Source organism: Octodon degus, unplaced genomic scaffold, assembly GCF_000260255.1.
Source record: "Octodon degus isolate 3935 unplaced genomic scaffold, OctDeg1.0 scaffold00046, whole genome shotgun sequence".
NCBI classification, from domain to species: domain Eukaryota; kingdom Metazoa; phylum Chordata; class Mammalia; order Rodentia; family Octodontidae; genus Octodon; species Octodon degus.
Window position 1 is genome coordinate 7,282,039 of NW_004524622.1, and position 15,251 is coordinate 7,297,289.

Below are 15,251 nucleotides of genomic sequence, written 5' to 3' on the forward strand. Positions count from 1 at the left end.
TGGCCAGCTCAGCCCACCAGGGGGCGAGGCTGGCTGGCATGTGGTGCTGGGGGATTGAACCGCGGTCCCTGTGCTTTGCTAAGCTTGTTTTAAGTAGGTGCTTTAGATCGCTGAGCCATCTCACCAGCCCTATCACTCACATTTTATAGACAAAGGCAACCCTTGTCACTTGTCCAAGCTGTCTGGCTCTGTGGTTTGATCCCCTATCTTGCCTCCCTGATTCTGTGCTTTTCACAGGAGACTTCAGGGAAAGGATGACGGAGGAAGGGGAGATGGAGTAAGGCAGCAGGAGCCCCCAGACCTAAGCAATCTCACTTGGGCGTGGTGGTGCATGCCTGTAATCCTGGCACTCAGGAGGCTGGGGCAGCAAGTCCAAGGCCAATCTGAACCCTATCTCAACAGAAATAAAACAACAAGCAAGCAACCTGAAAGGGCACATGAAGGACATTTACTCAGCTAATCATTAACCTTTTCTTCCATACGTAACCTTCCCCTAAACCCAAGGAAAAGGTACCTGTGACGGGGTCCTCCGAGACCCCAACCCATGGTGCAAAGTATCTTGAGTAGAAGTCAAATGCCTGGGCATGCCCAGAAGGCTCTCCTCTGAGGGTGAGAATGAGTCCTTTCACCTTCCCCGTGTTCTCTACTTGGGTCAGGGTCCCCGTGGTCACTTGGAGGGTCTCTAGAAATGACCTGGTTCAGAAAGAGGGTGGACTGGGTTACAGTGCTTCAGCCCACAGATGAGAGCCTAGAGATGAGAAGGACAGCCACGCTGCTCCTTGAGGGGAAAACCTCACTGCCTCAGTTCTCTGCTGGCCACTCAGTTGACCAAGCCGGAGATGAGACAGGGCATGGCCTCCCCACCAAGCTGAGCACTCACCTGTCATAGGAATCGCTGAGCCGGACGAGGAGGTTCTGAGTATCCTGAGAATAGTGGATGTCCTGGACCAGAGTGTTGCCTATGGCTGCCTGTGTTGCAGAACCACAACTCATTCAGAGCACGCTGGTTAGGCCCTGGAGCCCCTCAGATGGGTGAGCTCGCACAAGGCAGCCCCCACTGTTCTTTGTGTGCCGGGCCAGACTCATTCCCAGATGTCCGGTTTCTTGGCCACCAAACAGAGTCTGTCCCAATGCCACATGGCTTCTGCTCACAAATACTCAATACACACCACCGTCACAGGTCTCTCACGCACACACACACACACACACACACACACACACACACACACACACACTCTCCTAGGCCCAGTTCTAGGAGGCCCTGGAGTCAAAGCTCGCAATTCCTACCATTAATGGTCTCTGCGGGTATGGGCCTCATGCCCATCTCTTGGCAACACTGTGAGGAGCACAGGAAGTAAAAACTACAACTGCTTCTAGAACATTCCACATGCCAGGATTCATGACTGGCAGTGTGACAGGAAGCAAGGCAAACGGCAAGCCCACTCTCTTGGATTGTGTGTTATAGATCAAGGACGTGACACTTTCTCAAGATAACACTTTCAATATAATTCTATCAAAGACTGTGTACAGTCAGTCAATTGGGCCCACAATCAAGAATGCTGTTTGTGTGTTTGTTGACGGCTTGGGTACCAAGGGAGCCTCTGAGGGGAAAGTCCCCTCCAGGTCATCCTCTGGCACTGCCTCACCACCAGGCAGAGATGACTACAAGGCAGTCATGCCACCTAACCAGCTCCTGAGAAGGCTTGGTGCATGAATTCCCATAGCCTATCCTCCCCCTGCCTTGGTTGAAACCGGGGCTTTATACCTATGACCACGAGCTGTCCAATGTTACCTTTCCAAGAACTGGAGATGCTTACAGCCAGATCCTATCTGCTCTGTGGCGACTTGCAGTCTCTGATCCAAAGAGACCGAAAGGGTTCATTTGTTATTTTGAAAGCTTATTTCTCCATTGGAAATCTTCTCTGTGTTTGTGTGTGTGTGTGTGTGTGTGTGTGTGTGTGTAGGTTACCAGGGATTGAACTCGGGACCTTGTGCATGTCAGTTAGGCACCAATGCCACTGAGCTGTCTCCCCAGCTTGGCACTGAAAATCTTAATACCAGTCTCTAGGGAGCAAGACAACATAACAACAGTTCTGATAAATGACCCTTATTATGTCATTTTGCAAATGCTGACCCTGAGGCTTGAAGAAAGTAGGTTAAGTTCTATCCCAAAGTTCACTGTTATTAATATAGTCTGCCTGTTCTTAGCTTTTTGGCTAAGAGTAAAAGTATTTTCCATGTTCTTATCAAGGTGCTTAAAGCAGTTTGTTCACAAATTTGGCTCTGAAACTCAAGTTATGAGTGGACCTAGCTGCAAAATCAGAATACACTTATGTTCTCTGACAATGTATAAAAAGCTAAGCACTGGGCTGGTGAGATGGCTCAGTGGTCTAAAGCACCTACTTAGAACAAGCTTAGCAAAGCACAGGGACCGCGGTTCAATCCCCCAGCACCACATGCCAGCCAGCCCTGCCCCCTGGTGGGCTGAGCTGGCCATACACACACACACACACACACACACACACACACACACACACACACAAATAAAATAAAATAAAAAAAAGCTAAGCACTAAAGATATCATAAATACCGTAGCTGAAAATTCACTGAGCAACTGCATGGAGCCACAGGGCCCACTATATCAATCTGCTTTTGCTCCTTGAAGCCCCAACCTGGGCCCTTCCTTCTCTGTATACTGCATCTGGGTGCCCGGGGCTGCTCTGTTCTCCAGGCCCAGCATGGGACAAGTCAGTAGCACCTGCCTCACTGGGAATTGTTTGTGTCTAGGTGTCTTCCCAAAGCCTCATATGATCTTGGGGTGGCTTCTAGAGTCTGTGATTAATTCATGATCCAAAGCTGGGATTATGGGTGTGAGTGTCACACCCACCCTGGGGCAGATAATCTGCATACAATGTAAGGAAGGGAGAGAGGCTTGCTGGCAGCAGGCACTGCTGCTCCTCCCTTTGCTCTTTGCTGTTTTCAACTACCAGGAACGGCTGCCCTCTGCCATGTGCCATCTGCCTTGGAGCCAGCTGAGTATGGACCGAAACCTCCACTAACTGTGAGCTTAACCTTTCCTTCCTTAATTTTGAGTGTCGGGTATTTTGTCCCAGCAATGAAAGAAGAGTAAGACACTGGGTGACACTGAGAATTAAACAGGATAACACGAGTGACATGCTACTGGATGGAGGAGACTCTTAGAATGTCTCTATACTATAAGTTTTTCTTGAGACAGGGTCTCACTGGGTATGTAGCTCAAGCTGGCCTTGAACTCACTATGTAGCTGAGGCTGGCCTTGAAGTGATCTTCCTGCCACAGCCTCCCCCCAGGTGCTGGGACCAACCACAGGTACATCACACATCCAGCCTTCTTATCACTATTGTTAAAAGCCATAGCCACACAGGCCCCCAGAGGCAGGCCAGGTCTCCCATCTTCCTGGGTAGTCCTCACACACAGTCCTCACCCCTCCCCAATCCTCTGCTGCAGCCTAGGGTCCCCTGTGGCAACCAGCCAGTCTCCATCTTCCCCCAACTCTGTGCAAATTTCAAGAAGAAAGTTTTTTTGACAGAAATCCTCAGCTCTCCCCACTGCAGCTGCTGGGTTATGCCTGGGCGGTCCTCTTCACTACCTGGAAATGGACAGTCAGCCAGCACCACTCTTTCACCTGCGGCTGGTCTGTGAAGACGCCATTCTGCTCTCTTCCTTCCAGCCCCCCTCATGGCCTCTTTTACCCCAAAGTACCAAAGAGAATCACATGCATTTGTCTTTCTTTGTGGTGCAGGGGATGGCATTCTACATGGAGCTGGATCCCTAGCCTGCTGCTGAGGCATGAACGACAAGGAAAAGCGTCAACATTCTCACCAAATAGACTGGATGTTAAAATTAATAGCTGAAGAACCAGCCAAATAGCTCAGCAGATTAAAGTGTCTGCAAGCAGGCGCAGGGGCCAGGGGTTCGATTCCCAGGCCTGCTGTGCTGGCCCCACCGCTCGGGTGTTCTAAGAGAGCAATTGAGACTGGGCGTGGTGGCACACGCCTGTAATCCCAACTCTTGGGAGGCTGTAAACAGGTAGATCACTACGAGTCTGATCTAGTAGTGCGACCCTGAACACCCTGTAGACCATTCCCTAAAATACAAAAAATAAAATAAAATTCATAGCTGAAACCCCTGTGCAGCATTTGCCCCAACAGTGGTTGGAACATGGACAGTGGGAGGTGGTTTATCTTTGGGGTGTAAATCACATCAAACCTTTCTTGTTCACACAGAAGGAAGACCACATCCTATAGGCTCAAGTTTGAATCTTTTCACCAACCTTTATCAAGTCCTCCACATCATGGAAGTCCTAGAAAGGGAAAAAGAAGCAAATCGGTGTAAAACAACAAGTAGTCGGCTGCACCCAGCCAGGGCAATCACGAGGGAGAGCTGACCTGTGGCTGCGTAGTGTAGAGGGGCAGGTCCAGGGTGATCCCATCTTCAGCTCTTCTGGCCTTCAGCTCTCCACTCAGGGTGGCAAAGGTGAGAGTACTGTTCTTGTTTTCTGTCCCGGGTGGAAAGAGAAGCTTGGTGACATGTGCATGTCTGTTCAGTCACCTTGGTGTTTCCTTGGGATGTTCTGACAGTGCTTTCTTCCGTGATGGGGGTCCTGCTTTGGGTTTTGGGGTCTAAAGTGGAGAAAAACCCTGGCTAGATTCTCACTTGGAGCCTAAGGACACCTGGCCGGCCTGGTGCTGCACTGGAAGCTTCTGAACCTCAGCTCCAGCTGCTCAGCCCCTACCCTGTGCCTTCACCGAGCTCCTCCCCCCTCAGGCCTTCCCCTTCATACATGAGGTTGTTAACTAAACCTACCTTGTACAACTATTGATGTGTTTTCTAAGCAGCCTTTTAAGGATCTACTAACAGGAGCTAGAGTTACAAACTCCATCAGTGCAAGACATGTCCAGGGGATGAGGACACATGTGGTTTCTGGACAACAGTCTTGTGTGAAATAAATCAGATTTCTCTTGAGTAAGCCAAGCTACATGTAAGAATTTGATTTAAATTCCACACAGGCTGATTTAATATCCTTCCATGCAACAGATACACCTTTGACCACTTATCTGACCTCAGTATGTATAACTTTTTTAGTGAAAACACCAATATGTAAACTAAACTTTTATTCTCCCTTCATGTTTCTGTAAAACACTCTTCAAAGAATGATTGTCATCAATAAATCAAACAATGAGAAGTTCTGGAGAGGCTATGGGAACAAAGGAGCCTTCTCCATTCATTGCTTGTGGGAGCATAGACTAGCACAGTCACCAGGAAAACCAGGGTGGAGATTCCTCACAAAACTAAAAATAGAAATTCAATTTGATTTAACTATTTTCCTTCTAAGTATCTTCCTAAGAGTTCAAGATGTCATATTACAAGGACATGTGCATTCCCATGTTTACAGTGGCACAACTAAATAGCTAGTTTGTGGACGTGGCCTCCATATCCATCCACAGAAGGGGAAAGGAAAGTAAATTAAGATGTGTCAACTACAGGGCCCAACGCCCCACAAGGAAGGCCATCCTGCTGTACTGTGATCTTGCACTAGCAAAAATTCAAATTTAAAAAGTTTTCAAATAGAATTCTCTAATATTTTCTACTCCTAAGTGATGAATTTGTTAAAGAGATTCATCTTACTGATTTTGTAGAACAGCACGGCCGCAGAAGCCAGGGTGGCATGGCCGCAGAGAGGAATCTCACTTGCCGGTGTGAACCACCTCAGGCCAAAGCAGGAACCTTGGTGGGAAAAGCCAAAGAGAGACCTGGTCACTCTGTGCAGGTGGGCTGCAACATCCCATTTGCTTCTCTTCCCTAAATATTGTCTTTCTGTAGCACAATTAGCACTAAAACATGATGGGAAGGGGAATGTGCAGGACAGACAAGGACCCCATGGTCCCTGGCACTTGGTCCGCAGCTGAAGTCTGAGGTCTGTCAACACCCTCTGAATCCATTTTACATAGCTCTAACAACACACTGTAGACAGCGTCACTGGTGAAGAAGAGAAATTTAACTGAATATGTGATGCATGACTATAATCCCTGCACTCAGGAGGCGGAGGCAGGAGTTGAATCCACATCAAGACACTGTCTCAGAAACCAATCAAAAAAAAAAAAAAAAAAAGGAGAAGGAGAAGGAGGAGGAGAGGAGGAGAAGGAGAAGCAGAAGGAGGAGGAGAAGGAAAAGAAGGAGGAGAAGAAGAGAAAGGAGAACAAGGAGGGCACTTTCATGCCTGAGCAGGTGAGCAAGAAACTCACTTCTATAAGAAACCCACTCTTGAGCCAACAAACTCACTTCCAGAATAATGACATAAAGCTAAGGCCTCATTGGTCCCCTACTTCCCAGCTCTGTGCACTGGGATTAAGTTTCCAACACCTGAATAGGGAGAGGAATCTAAACCACTCACGGGGCCAGGGAGATGGCTCAGTGGAATAAGCGCTTCCCTGGCAAGCGCAAGGGCCTGAGTTCAATCCCTGGTTCCATAAATAAATAAATAAATAAATAAATAAATAAAATAAAAAATAAACCACTCACACTTCTCCCCTGACACACTGAACCCCACTCCACCTACTACCTGGGTACAAATAATAAAGGAGCCTTTGGCGTAAGAATCACCTCCACTAAAAGATAACTTCCAGGGCCACTCAAGACAGTAAAACAAACACATATTTACTTTGTGTAAAGTTGTCTGTTGGGTGCAGTTTTCGGACAAAAGCAGTTTCAGAGAGATTCATTTCCTTCGCAATGTTTTGATACATGTCTTCATCCAATTCCTTAAATGGAAACAAAAGGTTATTGAGACAAAAGAAACACAGTTCAGACTTCCTTGGGTAGAAACTGTTACCTAATGGTAACAGCAATTCATTAATACTCAAGGCTATATGCTCAAATCATGTGGTGGTACATATCTGTAACCCCAGCAGTAGGGAGGCTGAGGCATGAGGATTGCAATTTCAAGGCCAACCTGGACAACCTGAGAAGATACTGTCCCAAAATAAAAATTTTAAATGGGCTGTGAATATAGCTCAGGAGTGAAGTCTTTCCCTAGCATGCATGAGGCCTTAGGTTTGATCCCAACATCAGAAAAAAAAGGAGAAGGGAGAAGAGTCAGCTCACAGCCATATAGTAGCATGCCTATAGTCCCAGAGCCTTGGGAGGCTCAGGTAGGAGGTTCCCTTGAGCCCAGGAGTTTGAGGTCAGCCTAAAGAACAGCAAAACCCATGTTGGGACAAGAGTTTGTTTTGTTTTTTTGAGACCAGATCTCTCTTTGTAGAACTCAAGGCTGGCCTTGAGCTTACTATATATAGCTCAGGTATATAAACTTAAACTTGCAGTGATCCTCCTGTCTCAGCTTCCCATGTGTTGGGATCACAGGCATAGACCACAACAGGCACCAGTAGGTCTTAAGTCTTCTCTACCTTGATACATGACATCAATTGCAGTCTGAAACTCTGTCCTAAGATATTTCACTTATTTATTTATTTATTTATTTATTTATTTATTTATTTATTTATTGTACTAGAGATTGAATCTAGGAATGTTCTACCACTGAGCTACTTCCCCAGCTGTTTTTTTGTTTTGTTCTGTTTTTGTTTTTGTTTTTGTGGAACCGGGGATTGAACTCAGGCCCTTGCGCTTGCCAGGGAAGAGCTTATTCTACTGAGCCATCTCCCCGGCCCCTCCCCAGCTGTTTTTATATTTTGTTTTTGAGGCAGGATCTCACTAAATCACTAAGATGCCCAAGATGGGTTGAACTTGTGATCCTCTTTGCCATAGTCTCCCCAAGGATTACAGGTGTGCCACCACACTTGGATCCCACAACACTTTACCATGCACCTTTTGTTTGCTTGAGAGACCAAAGACTACAGAAAGTTGGAGAGCAGCCATACTGGATAGATACCACAGGCCACTAGACTTGCATTGAATTTCTACCCTGGAGCCAAACATCAAGACAATGTTGAATCTTAAGAAGGCTTCAAGTCTGAAAGTCTTAGAAACATTGAATATACTGAATGTTGGGGCTGGAGATATGGCCCAGTGATACACCATCTGGCTCCAAACTCAATCTCTAACCTCAAGAAAAAAACAAAACCAAAAGCAAGTTGAATGTTTGTTCCACTATTTTTTTCCATTTGCTACTATAAGCCTATTCAAATGCTGCACTCACTCCCCGAGCAGGGGTGGGGCTCAGTGGTAAAGGCTGCTTAGCAAGTGTAAGGCCCAGGACACGCACAGGCACGCACACATGCACACAGTACTACAAATTGACAGCTATCAACCCTCTCACTTTTTTTCTTTTTTAAAAATCTTCCCGCTGTCATATCCATTTCCCTGTGGCATTTTCACACCAATCAAACCTGTGGCAACCAACACAGAGCGATGTCTGCTCTTCTCGCCACTGTGTCCAACTGCTGTTGGCATGGGGATGCCGAGGCCCTACCACCTTTTGACCCACAGAATTAATGATCAGAAAATTGGAGTAAACTTTTAAAATACTCCCATCTTGTGGCAGTTTGGGGTACGGCAGCCCAACCTGCCAGGCCTGTGCTCCTCCGCTCTGTTAGACCCCAGTAAAAGCAGCTGGGTGCAGGAAGTTCTAACCACACAGGAAAGAGCACACTGATCCCCACAGAGAAGCTTGGAGCCTGGGCTGCCTTCACTGTGGCTAGTGCTTTTTTGTTTGTTTGTTTGTTTGTTTGTTTGTTGCGGTACCTGGGATTGAATTTAGGAGACTTCGCTTACCTGGCAAGCATTTATTCTACTGAGCTATCTCCCAGCCCAATGGCTACAGTTCTGATGGATGCCCGCCCTCTGCAGCTCCCATTCCTTTGTAAACCCTACTTGCCCCACCCCAGTTGACAGGAACAGAAAACTAGGAGTGGCTGGTTCACAGGAACTCCAGAGGAGGTTTTGCTAGAATGCAGCTGGTCATGGTTACCTCACTCCGCACATCTGCACCCATCCTGTGTGCTGGGTGTTACAACCTGTGCAACTGATTCCAGTTTTGTAACTCTGTATGTTTCCACTGTAACTTTATTAACAAAGACTATTTGGTATAAGCTGACAACTTAAACTCTATCTTATAACAAGCTTTGTAACTTCTGTTTTGTAAAACCTTGATTTGTTTTGTAAACCCCGCATCCATCCCTTCCTTGAAGAATATGACTGTACAAATAAGAAAGTGTTTTTCAACATTCTGAGAGAAGATAAAAAAATGTTCCTCAACATTCTGCAAAATGAGTTAAACTGTCCTTCCCACGGGAATAAACAGAATGCCTGAAAATGGGTGAAACTGTCATCAGATGTCCTTCCAACTACCGGAACAAAAACAACGTCTAAGCTAAATAAGGACATATTCCTGTAAGGTTTGCAAAATGTGACCTCGTCTATGGGAACAAAGAGTTAACCATGGGTCATGACTAACTCAAAATAAGCTTTGTAAAATCCCTCCTCCTCCTCCTCCTCCTCCTCCTCCTCCTCTTGTGGTTTTTCCCTTTAAACACTGTGCCTCACCTAGACTAAGTGTGCATATACTTGGAGACGTGAGTACGTGCCGCTGCTGAGCTCAGCTAAATAAAGCACTTTTAGGGGCCGAGGAGATGGCTCAGTGGAATAAGCGCTTCCCTGGCAAGCGCAAGGGCCTGAGTTCAAGCTCCGGTTCTGGAGAAAAAAAAAAGCGCTTTTAAGTTGAGTCCGGTTTTTGATTTTTGGGTTACAACACTGGGTAGGAAGCACTGGAACGAGTGGGGTCAGCTCTCCTGGTATTTGCAGTCAAGTGAGGCAGAAGGCAGTGGATGGAGGCAGCAACAAGCACAGGGGCCAGGAGCCTGGTGGGCCTGTCAGCCAGCCTCTGGGATATACTGACCCTCTGGCTGGGTGTGGGGGTACAGGACATGACCCCAGCACTCACGGCTGGTGCAGGAGGACCAGGAATTTGAGCCCAGTCTGGGCAACTCAGCAAGACCCTGATTCAAAATTCTAAAACATTTTAAAGGGAGTGGGGTGGGGCCTTGAGCTCAGTCCTCATTACCACCAAGAACAAAAACAAACAAAGACACAAATCTTCCTCTTCTTTCCCTTGATCTGAAGGACTGAAGGACAGGGACATGATGAGAGTTACTGTGTGGCCCAAGGGCACAATGGGACCAATGGGAAGCAGCATGGACCCTGGCTCAGTTTGTCCACACGTATCATTCACTGCCAAGGTGAAGCTCTAGAGGCTGGGAGCATCCAGGAGGCAGAGATCCCCACCTGAACACAGCCTTCTTGGCAGTGCTCTTGGCCTTCAAACAGGGGCAGAGGAAACTCCTCAAAGATCTCCTCTTGCCGGGCATGGTGGCACATGCTTGTAATACCAGCACTCACAAGACTGAGGCAGGAAGATGGTGTGAGTTTGAGACCATCGTGGGCTACAAACTGACCTCAAGTCCAGCCTGAGCTGCACAGTGAGATCCTGTCTCAAAAAGGCAAAACAAATACAAAAACAAACTCCTCTCCCTACCCTAGAAGAAATTCTTGTACACCTCTCTCTCCTCCAGACACAGGAATGAGATCCGAGCTCTGAGCTTGGAGCAGCCTAGACCCTCCCGAGGCCTCTGATCCATGTGGCCACACCTGGCCAGTGACCTCCCTTAGAGGAAGTCAGGCCAAGTTCTGGGGCAGCTGCTGTGCCACGAACCTCCAGGTGAGTTTAAGCCTAGGCTAAACACCTCGTTGTTGTGCAAGGACACCTGCACGGCCTGTTCTGCCAAGCTGGAAGTAAGCTTTCACTGTTTTCTGTATTTCACCAGGAAAACTGAAAGAGCAGTGGCTCAGGGATGAAGGCAGGGCCAGGGTGGGTGCTCAGCAGCACAGCACCTGCCTGGCGAGCACAAGGTCGAGGCCAGGTCCCATCTCCAAAGGAGATGAAGGCAACCCTCCCTGCTGGGCTGAGGGCACAGCTCAGCAGCAGAATGCTTGCTGGACATGTACATGGCTCTGGGTTCAATCCCAGCTCGCTGCCAAGGGAGGAGAGGAAAGGAGAGAGGGAGGGAGGGAAGAAAGCTTCTTTGCTTCCGCTAAAAATTACTGTTAGAATTTGAGAGAAAAATAACACAGGTGTATATGAATACTACATCTGACCTTAGCATGGGGCCTGGAGCATGGCATATAGCCAGTAAACGTTAGCTGAATTGGAAGGATTAGGCATACAACAAAGGTCTGTTGTTTTTTTTTTTTTTAATGAACAATTTTAAAAGGAAAAGAAACCTCTTGTTAAAAGCAGCCAGGTATGGTGGTGCATGCTTGTAATCTCAGCACTTAGCAGGCTGAAGCAGGAGGATCATCATGAGTTTGAGGCCAGCCTGGGATACATAAGCAAGTTCAAGACCAGGCTGAACTGTATAGCAAGACCCTGCCGAAAGAAAGAAAGAAAGAAAGAAAGAAAGAAAGAAAGAAAGAAAGAAAGAAAGAAAGAAAGAAAGAAAGAAAGAAAGAAAGAGGAGAGGGGAAGGAGAGAAAGGGGAGGGGAGGGAAAAGAGAAGTAAAAAGTATCCTCTGATGTAATACTGCAGGGGGCCTGCCCCTTAGCTCAGTTCTTGAAGTGGCTGCTTCAACAAAGCAGTCAGGCTCAGGTTGCTGTGGTTCCATCCCCAGAACTCAAGCCAGCCAAACCTGCCCTGAAGGCATTCGGAGCAAAAAAACAAAACAACAACAAAAAAAAATCCTTCGAAATAATACTGCAGGAGGATTGTCTCGAATTCAAGGCCAGCCTGGGTTATATAGTTAGTTCAGAGGCAGCCTGAACCATACAGTGAGACCCTGTCTCAAAAGAATAAACACCCCCCCCCTAAAAAAAAGGAAAGAATTGTTCTCCAACTGAAGATGACTTGGGCCCCATGGATAAGCTGGCTACATCCAGTGACATTTTCACTGTCACAACCAGGTGAGCACTACTGTCGTCTAGTGGCACAGGGTAGAGGCCAAGGACACTGTTGAGCACACTTAATAGCCCTGTACAGCAAGGAGCCAAGTGACTCCAAATGTCACTAGTGGTTTTTGCTTTGGGAAGGTTTATTTATTTATTTATTTTGTCTTTTATTTTGACACAAGGCCTCACTATGTAGCTCAAGCTGGCCTCTCACTCGTGTTGACCTTTGTGCCTCAGTCTCTCAAGTGCTGGATTTACAGTCATACCCCACCACACGTGGCTTTTAGTGCTGTTCCCGAGAGCAGTATTCTAACACCCCCACACATACCTCAAAATTCAGACTCTGAAAAAAAAAAAAAAAGGGGGGGGCTGGTGAGATGGCTCAGTGGTCTAAAGCACCTACTTGGAACAAGCTTAGCAAAGCACAGGGACCACGGTTCAATCCCCCAGCACCACATGCCAGCCAGCCCCGCCCCCTGGTGGGCTGAGCTGGCCACACACACACACACACACACACACACACAAATTCAGGCTCTGCTAGCCTAAGAGGGAGACTCTGGGGTGTACTAACCCTTATAGGCTCCCTGCTCTGTTTTATTTTGTTTTCAGCACTAAGAATTGAACCTGGAGTCTGCACTGAATTACATCCCTCACCCTTTTCCTTTATTTTGAGCCAGGGTCTTACCAAATAGCCCTGGCTGGGTTCAAATTCAAGATCCTCCTGCCTCAGCCACCTAGAATTCTAGAATTATAGCCCTGTACCACCATGCCCAGCTTCTACCTTGTTGATATATTATTTTCATTAAATAGTAAACATAATTGGTAAAAAAAAAAAACAATAAAGCACCACTCCCTATCACTACTGCAACCACTGAATACCGATATTAGTCATGAATTAGGTAACTTTTTCTGTAGTCATCATGATGAAGTCTCCATTTCATTTTTTACACTGTTTTTACACTTTGTTCTGTTTCTACTTGCTTCTTATTGACAACCTATGACCTCTGAGGACACAATCAATTTTTAAAGTGCTCATTTTTTTTCAAATGTTTGTTACATCTTTCTCTTAACCATTAATGTATCTTTGTTTCTACATAATACACAGTGTTATAGGTTCCTTATGCAAAAAAAAAAAAAAAAAAAGACCAGGTTTGGCTGTACACATCTATAATCCCAGAGAGATTGGAGGGTGGGGCAGGAGGATCACCATGAGTTCAATGCCAGCCCAAACTACACAGAGTAATATTATTAATACTTTACTGAAAAGCTGCTGTGAGGATCACTAATACTGAATTATGGGAACAGTGTTGTGTAAGTATTGCTATGATTCTTTTATTTTTTATTTATTTTTTATTTTTTATTTATTTATTTATTTATTTTTTTTGCTATGATTCTTTTATTATTTAGAATTGCAGGGCTGGTGAGATGGCTCAGTGGTCTAAAGTGCCCACTTGGGCAAGCTCACACAAGTGTACAGGGACTGTGGTTCAATCTGTAGTACCACATGCTGCATCAGCCCTGCCCCCAGGGCAGGCTGAGCTGGTCTCTCTCTCTCACACACACACACACACACACACACACACACACAGCAGAATTCTAAATAAATTGATGCTAAAATACACATATTTAAAAAAATAAATTAAAAATACACATCTTAATGGGCAACCAATGTGATATCTCAGTTTTATATAATTTTGTAAAAAGGTAAAACAAAGAAGGGCCAGTTAGATAGCCCTGAGGATTAAAGTGCCTGCTTAGGCAGATGCAGGGACCAAGGTTCAATCCCCAGAGTGTTGTGCTGGCCCCACCCCCAGGGCACACTGAGCCCTTGTTTGAGACTAGCCTGGTGGCACACACCTATAATCCCAGCGCTTGGGAGGCTGAAAACAAAAGAGTCACTGTGAGTCCCATCTGTGTAGTGACACTCTGTAGACCCTGGACTAAATACATTACTAAAAAAAAAAAAAAAAAAAAAAGGTAAAACAAGAAAGGTGTGACCAGCACTGCAAAAGGCTTTGCTTACCCTCTCCAGGGTTTTCCTCATAAAGCCACATGCCATCCTCCCCTGAGCCCACTGCCTGGTCCTGTCACCTTCCAGCCTTTGGGCCACTGCTGAACTCTCAGGCCGCTTGTCTGTTTCCACACAGGATCTGTGTGCCTCTGGCAGGTCAGCTGTCCACCTCTGGGCCCCTGCTAACTGTTCATAGGGTGCGCTGGGGACAGGCCCCCTGCTCAGGCTCACAAGGTTAGCACTTGGTCTCTGAGGTCAGCTGAGTATCTTGGGTTTGCTCCACCCAAGAGGCTTCTTTCATGAGTGAAAGAGGCCCAAGGCTGAACTAGTCTCAGCTGCCTGGGAGGCCAGGAGAGAAACGCAGCCCACAGGTTTAACAACACTGTGAGCTCACATGTCATGCAAAATAAAGCAGACACACAAGTGTAAATATCACGGGGCTTCTCAACATAAGAACCCAAGTGTAAGTAAGATACTAGGGAGCAGGGACAGCTTGTCCAACAGAGCTTTTCAGAGGGGACGTGGAACAAGAGCTAGAGCGGTGGGAGGGAGGGGACAGAAAAGAACTAAGATGTGAATGTGCACAAAGCCACTCCTGTGATAAAGGGTTCATTACGGACTGCAAACATGGACTAACAGAAAAATGTTTTTAAATGAACAAGTTCAGGGGCTGGTGAGATGGCTCAGTGGTCTAAAGCACCTACTTAGAACAAGCTTAGCTAAAGCACAGGGACTGTGGTTCAATTCCCCAGCACCACATGCCAGCCAGCCCGCAACCCCTGGTGGGCTGAGCTGGCCACACACACACACACACACACACACACACACATAAATAAATAAATAAATAAAAAATTAAAAAAAAAAAAAAGAACAAGTTCAAGATCAGCCTGGATTGCAAGGTCCTAAGTTTGATCCCCCTTACAAAAAAATAAAAGACCAGTGATGCTGAACTTAAAAAAAAAAAAAAAAATCAGCCTGGGGATAACCCACTTCCCAAGACCCTTTCTGTCTCTTAAACAAAAGCTATCTTTCTCTCAAGAAATTCTTCTTAGTCTTAAAACAAAAAACAAACCCAGCCTGGGCAACACAGGGTGACCTTGTTTCCACAGTAATAACACCTGTACTCCCAGCACTCAGCAGGGGCAGGAGGATCTCAGTCAGTTTGTGGCCAGCCTGGGCTACCAGTAAGTTCACACCCAGGCTGAACTACATAGTGAGACCTTGCCTCAAAAATCCAGTAATGGGGCCGGGGAGATAGCTCAGTAGAGTAAGTGCTTGCCTGGCAAGCGCAGAGTCCTGAGTTCA

At 46.5% G+C, this 15,251-nt stretch overlaps 1 protein-coding gene across 1 annotated transcript in view; it reads right to left on the reverse strand.

The window, feature by feature from the left end:
* Nucleotides 1-15,251, reverse strand: part of Pbld (phenazine biosynthesis like protein domain containing) — a 42,003-nt gene that overhangs the window by 5,000 nt on the left and 21,752 nt on the right. Inside the window, exons 3-8 of the mRNA XM_004632042.2 lie at nt 6,701-6,800; nt 5,668-5,766; nt 4,428-4,537; nt 4,313-4,342; nt 881-969; nt 515-693 (exon numbers count right to left, since the gene is read on the reverse strand). Of these exons, the coding sequence (XP_004632099.1) occupies nt 515-693; nt 881-969; nt 4,313-4,342; nt 4,428-4,537; nt 5,668-5,766; nt 6,701-6,800 (607 nt within the window). The remainder of the gene's footprint in view (nt 1-514; nt 694-880; nt 970-4,312; nt 4,343-4,427; nt 4,538-5,667; nt 5,767-6,700; nt 6,801-15,251) is intronic.